Here is a 13,572-nt window from a genome sequence, read left to right on the forward strand (position 1 = left end):
TGACAATGACATAAATCGTACAAAATTTTCAATATAACCGATTAACAGGTAATAGTAGGATTTCAATTTTTTATTAATGAAGTTACATAGTTTTGAGGAATGACAAATTGAAAAGTTGTTTTTGGAAACTTAGAATTAGATGTTTGTTTCAACTGATGATGTAGGATCGCAAGGTGAGTGAATTCATGAAGAGATTTCCTTGTTTGAGTGATAGTGGGATACAGGATGTGGGCTAAAATAGTACTTTGACTTGCTCTTGAAGTCTGAATTCATGGGGTCTCGTTATGCAAATTCTTTCTTCCCCGCACAATCAAAGCATGGAACAGACTACCGACCGACTTAGTTTTATCACCAAAGCCTGACGCCTCTAAAGCTGCCCCTCAAGAAGCTACATGACACCAACGGACAACCTTAGACCCCACTCTCCTCACCTCCAGTCAAAGCACCTTTATGGCGTTCTCTCAGGAGGATATCAACCAAGTACCAATTATCGAAAATTGTTTGATATAAAACGTCAACAAACGTAATTTTTCTGAAGAGTAGACGCAAATAGTTCACAATCATGACCACTCGGCGTGAATTGAAAGACCATGTCACTCGCCACAAAATAATGTCAAAGGTCATAAAACACCAATTTGGTGTCTTTCCGCTCCTCGAAATATGATGCTAAAAGGCCTATGACTGGCCGCAGTCATAGACTTTAAGCATCATATTTCGAGGCGCGGAAAGACACCAAATTGGTGGCGTATGACCTTTGACGTTCTTTTGTGGCGAGTGACATGGTCTTTAAATTCACGCCGAGTGTCCTTGACAGGCTTGATTATGCTTCAGTGGTCATGAAAGAATTCAAAAGATATTAACCTCTGAGGCTCTGCCCCAATAATCCCAAGCTATTGTCTGAAAGGCGATCTTTTCCTTTAGACCACCCTCGCTATATAGGGACTAAATTATTACTTTTGCATCAAGGTTTACTTTTGCATCAAGGTTAAACAGTTGCCAAACACTTTGAAGTCAAGGTTTAATGTATTGGAAGGAGGGCAGGGCTTCGATAAATGAGGGAAATTATGGGGTAAAAACAAGGTTAAAACAACTTTTTGAAAGAAGTTTTTGTCTCAAAGAACAATTGAAAAATGATCGGAAAAGCAAAAAACATACCTTCATACAATCAGCATCACTTACGTCAAGATGATCAGATGAGTGAAAAGTGCCAAAGAATGTGTGAAATGAGGGATTGTTTAAAAGAAAAATACATCGTGTTTTTAAAGAAATTCGCCATCTTGAATAAATACAAAATTGCGTCATACAGTAAAATACTGTCAAACACGCTTAAAAAATGCTTGATACGCGAGCGTAAATCACCGTCAAAACGAGCGTACATCAAGCGCTCGTGCTACGCGAAAGCTTTGGAGTTTGTATCACCGGTTTAGTATTCAGCTCTTTTACGTCAAAAATTGCGATAAAAACATGGATTTTGGAACAAAATAAAGCTTGTTCGACAAAATAAAAGGTATGTTTGTATAGCTAAGAACATGTCTAACCTTGTTGTGAAAGTTTTATTTGGTAAAATCGTAATTTTAACCTTATATAACTCGGGTGGTCTAAAAGAAAAGATCGCCATCTGAAAGACTGAAACTGCACCTCGGAAGATGTATGGTAAGAACTCAGTCCTCAAATGATAGTCATGTAACGACCAAAAGATAAATTACTGACTATCATTGAGGATATGCCTGGTCGAGCACCCTCACAGACCCGAACGTAGTGAGGGTGCTTGGTATATCAGCCATGTTTCAAATACATGGATGGCCAGCATAATGCCAATGGCCCGCAAATTTAAGCTTTATGAGAAGCCTGTTTTAGTTGCAAAATGAGAACACAGAGTGGCTTATCTTTAACCCACATTCTCAATCTCTCATGCCAGAGGTTTAAATAAAACGATCCCTAACTAATTATCCAAAGATAGTAAATGTAATTTCTTGAAACGTGCCGGCGAAACGATTAGTTACAAGTAACAATCCTTGTTCCGACACCGATACCGTTCATTCGGCTTCATTTGGCAAACCATGTGATCACTCAGGTGAACTAGGATTGGACAATCGATTGTGTGAAATTTTATCCAGGTTACCGGGCGATGCTTAATGGCGATACTCGTGTCTTGGAAATATTTTTCAACCATGTTGCAAAATGATCGGAAATACACCATCAAGGCGACTCGATCGGTAACGGGTAAGCATCATTTAAACTAAGCAATATTTAGTATTTCTTCATACTCGGCAGTGGGCAGGGGTGGAATTTCGCGGGAGTCTGACTTAAAACTCAAAGCCTGCAAAATAAAGGAAAAGTCGCCAAAGATGCAATGACATATGGAAGTGAGAGTAGGGCCTATGATGACACATATATATTAAAAACTTAACTTTGTTAGTTTATTTGTTAGTTTGTTTGTTTGTTTGAATGCATTTTACGTGGGCCTACATATAATACCTTTTGGACTCCCGCAAGATTGTACAACGAGAATCCATTTACGGGAATCCATGGACTCTCGCAAAACTCTCTTGCGAGAATCCACTTGGACTCCTGTGGCACTTTACGAAATTCCACCCCTGAGTGGGGTTTGACTCCCACCCTTTTTATTTTACCCCCACCCTTTTTATAGAGGCACCCTTTATACTGAAAATTCCTGACCCCCACGCTTTTCACTGAGGCTCCCTTTATACTGAAAATTCTTGACCCCACCACTTTTTGCTTTTTCCGCTATTTGTAAACATTGACGAAGTCACACGTACGCAAGTTGGTTAAATCAAGTACTCCGAATTCTGCACCTATTTCACACATGCGAGTCCGATGTTTTTCTCGGAACTATGATTATTTTATCATTCAATAAAAATATACTGTAAGTTGGAAGAAGCCCCACGCTTTTTATTTTAATCCCACGCTTTATATCATTCCACGCTTTTTACCCAAAAAGTTTAAACCCCCACGCTTTCACCAATTTTCAGAACTTCGAACTGGCACGCATTAAAAAGCGTGGACTAGCTGCAGAGTGTGTTCTTCTTTTGATTTTTCCGATAAAATTGTAGTTTACAGTTTTGATTAGTTTGATGAGAGTGGATTTAAACACCAGTCCACTAGTAGACGTTGTAATTGACAGTTTGACAGTTCCGCCGGAGGATAATGTGAATCCATAAGATGTGGCGATCAATTTCACGATTAAAATCTTTTGGGGCGATTTCCATTTCTTGCTATCAATCATTTAAAGCCTGAAAGCATCAATAAAGATAGGCTATCAGTCACTTGTGCAGATATATGTTAACATTGGATTCCATTTCTTGTTTATTTTTCACTGATAGAAACGCCTGTTCTGTTGTATCTTGTAGAGTTCCGCAGTCTTACTGAGTCTAGACTGGCCGTAAAGCTTACGTGTGTGAAAATCATGACTCATGAGACATGATCCACAAATCACTGTCACCAACGTCAAACTCACCTGGTGTGTACTGAAAGTTATACTATTAATTAACTTAATTCTCGTCCAAAATATATTATCTACAAATAGTCCACAACACGCCCAAATTCATGTCTTCAACTTCATTTTCGTCGGAAAAATCTTCATCGGTTTCATCAATCATACAGTACTTTATATTCTATAATGTTATTGAAATTTTGAATATTAATTAGCTGACGTCATAGTAGTAAAACTTCGGGGGGGGGGGGGTTGGCAGGTCAAGAAGGGGAAGCATTTTTTGGCAGGTCGAAAGGTAGTCCGAGGTGCTCTGACGATAACACTCCGATCGCCAGGCAATCTACGAAGACTAACGAAGTAGGCCAGTGGGACAACGAAACGTGAACGACGGAGCTAGTCGAAAGGAACTTCGGGACAAGCGATTGGTCAAAAGGGGGAAGCAGGTGATTAGGGTACCGAAGGCGAATTTAGGGAGGTTATTTTTTTCGGAAGGGGGTCATAAATATATCCGTGACTGGAGTCAATTTTTATGACCCCCCCTGCTCTCACAGACGAAAAAACTTTACCCCCTTCCATCCACACAGACTCAAGACAAATTATTCATTGTTTGAACTATAGCCTACTAGGCATGTAGCACACACAATGATTTAGGGCCTATACATGAATAAGATTGCGGACACACTTTGATTGAAAGTTAAAGAATGCGTACATAACGTGCGAATATTTTGAGTCACCAGCCCTTAATAAGTTCATATAACCCCTGTTTTTGTGTAAAAAATTATAACCCCCTTATTTTTGGTAAAAAATTTTTATGACCCCCATCCCTGAATATTCATGACCCCCCCCCCCTCCCATTCTGAAGAAAATGACAACTAGCTTTGTGTGCATAACTGCATATGTGTGATTTTTTTGGCACTTCAAATCAAATGGGGGGGGAAGGATTTTGTTTTGTGGACCAATCATGAGAATAATATTCACCACCGGGCGCGGGAGGGGGTACACATAATTGATACTGGAATCTATTGTCAAGTTCGTTAGTTCTAAATTTCTTTCTTTCTAAATTTCATTCTTTCTACATTTCTTTCTTTCTTAATTTCTTTCCTTTTTTAATTTCTTTCTTTCTATTAATTTGTTTTCTTTCTAAATTTCTTTCTTTCTCAATTTCTTTCTTTCTTTGCTTCTTTCTTACTCTCAATTTCTTTCTTTCTAAATTTCTTTCTAAATTTCATTCTTTCTAAATTTCTTTATAAATTTATTTCGAAATATGATTTCTTTCTTCTAAATTTCTTTATAAATTTTTTCACAAATTAAAACCTATTAAAGGGGCATTTCGTGATCCACAGCCTCATCCCCCACTTTTCTCAAAAAAAGTTGAGATTTTTATATCACTGGAAACCTCTGGCTACATAATGTTTATGTACAAAATATTTCTTGCAGATTAATTCGTTTTGCAAAGATATCGTAAAATTTGAATTTCGTTCTGGTGCACCAGAAAGAAATTACAACGCATTGTGTATGGAGCAGTGTAATACACCGTATAATCATGCATAACTCGCAAACGCAAAGACGGAATCAACTGAAATTTTGGGAATACGCTTTTTTCGTGGTTTATCTACTGAAAAATTTCATAAAAAGAGGATGCTAGGATCACGAAATACTCCTTTAAAAAAAAAAAACGAATTCTCATTCTGTATCTTATGCATATTCAGCATGTCAACTTCAGCTCTAGAATATAAGTGAGTAAAACAAAAGCAAATGAGGGCGCTATTTTGCAGAAGGAGAGAAGCAGTCGGTACAGCTCACGGCTAAAATAGAAAGTAAAGGGAAGAAAGAAAAATAACGGCCACTTCTGTGGCATAGTGTTTTATATTTTATGGTAGCCTTCGTTGCTGCCAGTACTTGGTTGTTGGAAGAAGAAAAGGCCTAATACGATTTCGGGCAAATATAAATTTGGTTACCGGGTATTCTTTGCCCACGTGAACAAGCCTGGTTGCCAAGTTTGCCGTCATCTTAGGCAGGCAAGGGTCTAAGATGACGGCAAACTTTAGGTTAGTCAAGCCGGCTTGACTAGCTTTAGGAAAATTAATTAATTAATTAATTAATTAATTAATTAATTAATTAATTAATTAATTAATTAATTAATTAATTAATTAATTAATTAATTAATTAATTAATTAATTCGTTAATTAATTAATTAATTCGTTAATTAATTAATTTAATTGATTAATAAAAAAGGGGAAAAAAGACTAAATGATTCAAAAAAGAAGAAAGAAGATCCAAATCTTTAACAAACGCAATTTACAGTTTTAAAAGTTGCATTGATAACTTTTTATCAAAAAGAATGTCCTTGAATAGGGGCATATACTAAAAAAATAAATTTAAAAAAAATCCCTACCTACCCTTTTTTTTTTTTTTTCATGTTACGCCAATCAAACATTTTTAAGGCCTCGTGCACGATGCAGCGCCATCCTATTCTGCCCGCCACATCTCGATAAGGCTAATGACTGCCATAAGGCTAATTACTGCCATAAGTACTATTGGAAAATAATTCATCCAAAGCTAACGCTAAACACGACGCCTCCGCCTAATGAATAAATACTGGTCAAATTTCTGCTGTTATCATGATAACCTGGTATAGGATTTGCAAGCGATATATAACGAAAAACTAGAATAAATCACAGTTAGATAATATTCCGGAATGGAAAATAATAAATATCCAAAGCTAGCTAACACTAAATAGTCGGAATGAAAAATTTGAGAAAGTGCTACAACGATGTAGCAAGCCTGTTATGGTATGTTTAAGCCCGGGCATGTTACCCAATTATTCACTTGGATTTGATAACAAGAAATACATAAATGACACATCAGACATTTTTACCCTTAGTCAACGCTTGACATTTGACCTTTTTGTACATTACTAATATTTTCAACACAATTTGATGAAGTTTGGAATTTGATCCCAAGTAAACTTTACATTAAAAGGACCTTTTCCCCACCCATGGGACAATATTTTGTTTTGGAAACAACAAAATTTGTGTAGGCTCCCTACACATGGGCTCCCTACTAGAGATTTTAAGGATTACAAAGAAATAGGTATATAGAAAAATAGACCTACATCTTTCAGGTACATCGGAAGCCACCCTTTCAACTAAACTAGGGAGAGCGGGGAGTGTTCGCCCTAGGGGCAGGTTCGCCCACCCATTGTTTCAGTAGCGTAGCCAGCGGGGGGGGCAGGGGGGGCAGAGTGCCCCCTGACAAAAAAAAAAAAAATGAAAGAAACAGTGCCCAAAAAAAAAAAAAAATGAAAGAGAAAATCATGGGCAAAGGAAAAGAAAAAGGGCAAGGAGCCCCTTTTCTAGCAAAATTCAGGGCCAAAATAGTGTAAAATACAAAATTTGTCCGCGCTACGCGCGCACATTGTAACAATAAAGCCCTTTTTAGCCGGATAATGGGCGAAAATAGTGTAAAATACCATTTTTTTCGCGGTACGCGCGCACATCATCCCAATAAGGCCCTTTTCGGGAAGCGCGAAGACATACAGTCTCTATGTATTGTATGGTGCAACTGCAATTTTTTTCGTCAGTGCCCCCAAAATTGTATTTTGCCCCCCCCCCCCTGACCGGAAAGCTGGCTACGCCCCTGCATTGTTTCTCAGCACTACGGCTATCGGGGAACTTGGTGATGGCAAAATTAGGTGACATAGGTCATTATAAACTTCTCATATTAGCTACGCGTCATATAGGGACGTGTTCATCGAACTAGTGCAGCCAAAACAAAAAAAATTACATCAAAACGTAATTTTTTCTTGCATTAATAATGTTGTATTATCATTGATACATAAATACAGATGGTTTTAATGGAAATCTGTACATATCAATCAATCAATCAATTTATTGGAATCACTTTTGTAACAGTGGCACATGCACTCATGTGCAGTGCATCCAACATAAAAATACAATTACATAGAACATCAATAAAAACAAAAAGAAACATACTTATGCTTATATACAAATGTCTTACGTAAAAAGGATAATAGTATTATCCTTTTTACGTAAGACATTTGTATATAAGCATAATAAGTATGTTTCTTTTTTCATTTTTATATGATGCACTCCATATTTTGTACATGTATAATAATTATGTTGTAAAGTGCAATTGAGGGATGCATGCGGGAAGTGCGTATACAAACGTAGAATATTTGTGGGGTGGGCGTGTTAAGTGTACTAGATGTACTAGTGTTAAATTTAGCTTGTAAATTTTGTTTAAGCGTATTATTAATACGCTTAAACAAAATTTACAAGCTAAATTTAACACTAGTACATCTAGTACACTTAACACGCCCACCCCACAAATATTCTACGTTTGTATACGCACCCCCCCGCATGCATCCCTCAATTCTCACTTTACAACATAATTATATACATGTGCACAAAATATGGAGTGCATAATAAGTTAATATACAAATTTTACACAAATATAATATATACAATTGAATAGCAAGATGGTTACATTTGAAGATTCTTAAGTGTGCTGTTTCTTTTGGCCCATGCTTTTTTTTTTTAACTCTTGCTATACGTCTCAAAAATTTGACCTACTGCATTATCATATTGATAGATATCACTTAAAGCAAAATATAATTTAGTAAGATTTCCATTTGAAATGAAGCATTCCCATGCAGATTGGCAATTAATATCAATTAAAGATCTCTCTAGTTTATAAAATTCATCAATACGAATATCATTATATGCATTACATGTAAACAGAAAGTGAATAATATCCTCTTCAAAACCAGAGTTACATAAGCGGCAGGCACCATCATTTGTCTTGGCCCATGAGCGCGTGTTATTATCGATTTGAAGGGTGTTGGTTCGAGCTTTAAACTTGAGCTTGGCACCCTGGAAGTCGGTTTTTCCAGTAAGATATGGCTCAAGATATTTTTCTTGCTTAAGCAATGAATAGTTTTGAAGAGATGATTTATTTTTCACAGAATTAACCCAGTCATTATATTCAATATCCTTATTTATTGATTTGAAAGTCTGAAGCCAATTATGATTACTTTCGGAACTAAAGTTGTTAAATAAGTGATCTAGGCCGCATTTTGTAAGTCTGTCTTCAATACACGACAACCATTTCCACCGTAAATTATGATTATTCTGATATACATTAAACATAACGTTAAAGAAAAGTTTTGGCCAACGATTTGGGTTCATGTTAATGAGTCTGTGAAAATACCCAACACGTTGAACATCTTGAATGGATGAAAGTGCATCCCAGCCTAAATCACCATATATGGATCCTTTTGCTGTATTGATGGGGATTTTGAGAATGTATCTCGCCATTTGGTATTGAAGATTTTCTAATTTATTAACATCAGTTTGACCTCCACAAATCCAAGTAGAACATGCATAATTAATTGTAGGGAGACCAATTGTGTGCCAAAGAAGGTCTCCGTAGTATACCCGATTAAAGTCATCTTGACTATCAATAATAGATTTAATATAGGCTATAATTCTATGACCTTTACGAATAACTTCTTTTATATGAAGGTGATCAGATAGGTTGTAAATATGGGTGCCAAGATATTTGTACCTGTTTGTTTCTTTAATACAACCGTTACCAAGATTCCAAACATTTTTAGGATTAGCACGTTTACCTATTTTGAGTACATTTGATTTATCGAGATTAAAAGATAAACGCCACATGCTAGCAAATGATGAGGCAGTGTCAAGCATCTTCTGTAGGTCGTGAGCATTTTCCGCAATCAATACCACATCATCTGCCCACAGGAGGCAGTTAATTTTAATGTTACATATATCAACACCAAAGTTGGACTTTTTAGCATCTTTGATAGATTATTTATGAAAATATTAAATAAAATTGGGGAGAGAACACATCCCTGTTTTAGGCCGTCATCTACAGCAAAAAAGTTAGTTTCAATATCACCAAATTTTACTAAACACTTAACATTATTATACAAATTCTTTAAGATACGCCATATTTTACCTCTTATACCAGAGTTCCATGCAGCTACAAGAAGCCCATCTCTCCAAACAGTGTCAAATGCCTTCTTGAAGTCAAGAAAGGCAAAGAAAGTCTTTTTACCTTCAGACAATCTTGTGGCTGCAATACTTTTTAAAGTATATGATCTTGACATTGATGATCTTTTCTAAATCCACCTAAAGAAGATTAGTTTTTTCTGCAAATTCTGATATGACATTGGCGAAAATTCGGTTATATATCTTAGCAACGCAAGAGTTTAAAGTAATTCCTCTATAATTATTTAAATCATCTTTACGGCCTTTTTTATGAATGGGAATAATAATTCCCATGTTCCATTCGTCTGGAGCATGTTCATAATACAATAACTTATTAAATAAAGCATGCATATAATTAATCAATATATCACCGCCATTTTTTAACATTTCATTTGTGATGTTATCTAAGCCTGGTGCTTTGCCATTTTTACATTTTGAAAGGGCCTCTTTTATATTATCAACAGTTATATCAATATCAGAGAGACATTCTCCTTCATTAGCATTAGGTGTGTTACTCAACATGTTTAGCGCACGGATAGTATACTCAGATATTTCCGGGTTGGAGTTAACTTTACCTTCTAAATTGAGATACATTTTACCAAGGCTATTAAAATGCTGCATGATAGTTTGGTTCATAATAGTACGGTCATGAATAATTGTACTGCTATCAGGAGCTTTTAGGTGGTGAATATTATTCTTAGTATTATTGTTACCGCGTAAAATTTTCCAGAAATCTTTACAGGAAGGACCGCCTTTCTTTTGTACTTCCACACTTTTAGTTAGACGCTTATCCATGATCTTTTGACGAATAATAGATTTGGCAGTTTTACGTTTATTTTGATAATCACGCCAAAGTAAACTCGTTCTCAGCATCATTGTGATTGTTTTTAGATGAGTTTCTATGTTTTCTACAAGCATCTTTGCGCTCTTTTATGGCCTTTTCTATATCATCATCAAACCAAAATTTTTGGTTATGATTAATTGATTTAGTACCAAAGGCATTATTTGCGGCATTTAGTAGACAGGTTTTCCATGAATTCCAAGTAGTATTAACATCTTGATAATTTGAATTATCAAAACGTTTTAGCTGTGAGAGACCCATTACAAACTGCGACTTATAACTTCTTTCCAACACTGCTTATAGGGATCACAAGGTCAAATTTCACGCAATCTCTGTGTGTAGTTCAATGCAGTCTCAGATTACCATCTTTCCGGCTCACTGCACGGACTGTGTACAGAATGCGGCAAAGACCAGTATACCTAGTTCAAGCAGAGGTGATTTGGGGTTTTTCGCTCGTACCAATTTTTTTCAGATTTTTCGCTGTACGCGATCCGGCGAGTGAGATACTTGACAAATCAGATTCTTTCTTAGATGATAAGCTTGGAAACATCCCAAGCTTCAATTGGATACCTCGACCAGGTATACAATGGTTCCATGTCATTATAACGCTTTGAGATCAATGGTCAAAATACGTAGAAAATCATAGAAAAGTTGAAAAACGTGGATTTCAGGCAGAAAACGAAACATTTTTAATACAAAGGTGGAGGTGAATAAAAATTATTGGCGAGTAAACAATATCATCTACATTATTTTCGATGCGATCATAAATTGCAGGACATTCTCATGTTTGTTTTGGTATATCGACTGTGATAGGCCTATATGACTAATAATTTCAAAGTTGTGATTTTCGTAATACAAATGTTTTGAGAAAATGTTTGATTTTTGTTGATGTCAGTGGACGGTACGCGCGGTTGTTAATGGAATGAAATAAGAAAATGAGTAATGATGCTTAGGGTACCCTAACGTTTTGATATGTTGGGAACATGTGGGATTTGTCAAAGATTTAATGCAGTTATAAACTCATTGTTCGATTTGTATTTTGCATACCCTGAAGAAAATACAAAAATGTGCACAAGGGGCATGTTCGCCCTTTTGAGTATGGGGCATGTTCGCCCTACATCTTCCCCGGGCGGACTTACCCCAAACTGGAGGGCGGACATGCCCCATCAGCGTATTATGCAAAATATTTATAATTATACCATTAAACAAGGTCAAACTACTGAAAAGCATGTTTTTTAAAATTATGTGGTATGAGTATTACTCATACCACCGTTTATGTCCTAATCCATAATCTCCCCGAAGTTGTAAACATGATACGTTTAAGTTCACTTTGGACCCCTACATTTTACCCTGACCCGACCCCTACAACAAATTTAGTGAGCTTTAGTGACTCCCCTGAAGAAAATGAATGCCCTGTATACTCTTGCTAAATGTTTGCATTTAATATGTTATTGTTATGCAATTAAACCTTTTTTGTGATTAGGGTGAACTTACCCCACCATATGGGCGAACCTGCCCCAATATGGGGCAAGTTATCAGAAGGACATTCTTCGTATTCAGAGTGCAATTCGATCGGGAATTCGATATGTCTGATGTGCTCTAATCACTAGTGGCGTACCGTGGCCGCCCCAACCCCGGGGGGCTGAAGAAGAAACAATTTTGCCGCCCCTTCCTTAACAGCCCGAAACGGTTGACCCAATTTTTTCACGGTCGTTGGAAAAAGTGAAGAGCAAAAAAACAAAAACAAAAAAAAACAAAAACAAAAAAAAACCTTTTTCAAAATTTTTCATGCTTTTTCAATTTTTGGCGCCCTTTTTCTTTGCTAATTCGTTTTGCCGCCCCCTTCGTTTTGGCCGCCCCTGTTTTTGCCGCCCCTTCTTCTTCCGCCGCCCCTTCATTTTTGCCGCCCCCTACTTTGACCCCGGGGGGCTGGCGCCCCCAAAGCCCCCCCCCAAAATACGCGCATGCTAATGTCCCACAATAAATACTGTCCAAACGTTCATACCCCTTTTTCATTTCAGAAATACCCAATGACAATTTTAGCTACTTACCCTTAACATTTTAAAGGGATTTTACATGCCGGTACACAATTTTAATACTTTCGCACGGTTGGAATCACTGAATGGGGCTTACATTTTGTGCAGGAGCCTGATTTTGTGGTTAACTTTTTTGTTGTAGCGCCCTCATACATTTGTTTACTGTTGCTCACAACAACATTATCTTCCGCAAACCATGTACAACAGGTGTATTGGTGTTGTACCACATCCGTCATTCATCAATCAATTATAAAATTACGTTTGTATCGACGAAATGGCGTTGGTTAACGTCGATGATGCGGGCGATTCTGCTGGTTGGAGTAGAAGGAATCGGCAGAAAACGAAACATAAAAGTCAGTATTATTTTATTTTTGTGAAATAGGCACCTGCACTTGCCACAACAAGTAAATCAAGTATAAACGTCATGATCAGAGACTGCTGATGGTGATGTAAGCTTAAAGCTTAAAGCTTAAGTTATAGGTTTTTTGACCACCATCAAGTATGTTTATCATAAATAATAATAGTCTTTATATTACAGATATTAGTATTAGATTTATGGCAAGTTACATGACCTGCCATGTGGTGTAGACTGTGCAGTTGGTAGGCTATAGCCCCGGCTATAGCCTACCATTAACCAATCAAAACAAGTCAAATTAAATTTTGTTAAATTATTATTTACCCAAAAATGCTGAAATACTAAACATGCTAAAGTAAAGGCCCATCCAGTTGACCAGGCAAACTTTCAAGTGCAACCCAATTAAGTAGGCTTAAAATATAATCAAGTCAATGTTCACCTTAATATAATACGGTACCAACAAACTTCACACAGCTCCTTAGTACGAGGAAAATGTCATACCGATAAATAACACATCTGTTTTGCCCGTTTTTTGTAAGTTTGCCTTGCGAACTAACAGCTCCTAAGGGAACAACCCAAAAGTTCGATGAAGCCCTATAAACGAAAGTCCTTTCGTTAGGGGGGGGGGGGTCAAGTCCGATTACGTTTGTAAAGAAGTAGTTTTAAAAAAGTTGATATTTTTTTAAGGATTTAATATATAATTGTTAAATTTTAGTATTTTCTGAAAGCAGCTGTACCGCACTTTGATTCTTTTTTATTTGAAAATCAAGCAAGTCCTAATTTTTTATGAAGAAAAATATTCAAAATAAAATATTAGAATTATTGTTTCTTAAACGTGATCAATATCCTAG

At 36.6% G+C, this 13,572-nt stretch overlaps 1 protein-coding gene across 1 annotated transcript in view; it reads left to right on the forward strand.

Annotated features, from left to right (window-relative positions):
* Positions 1 to 12,566: 12,566 nt before the first annotated feature.
* LOC140146825 (cyclic nucleotide-binding domain-containing protein 1-like) overlaps positions 12,567 to 13,572 on the forward strand; it is a 62,443-nt gene continuing 61,437 nt past the window's right edge. The window contains exon 1 of the mRNA XM_072168704.1: positions 12,567 to 12,719. Within this exon, the coding sequence (XP_072024805.1) occupies positions 12,641 to 12,719 (79 nt within the window). The 5' untranslated portion in view covers positions 12,567 to 12,640. The remainder of the gene's footprint in view (positions 12,720 to 13,572) is intronic.

Source organism: Amphiura filiformis, chromosome 2 (assembly GCF_039555335.1).
Source record: "Amphiura filiformis chromosome 2, Afil_fr2py, whole genome shotgun sequence".
NCBI lineage: Eukaryota > Metazoa > Echinodermata > Ophiuroidea > Amphilepidida > Amphiuridae > Amphiura > Amphiura filiformis.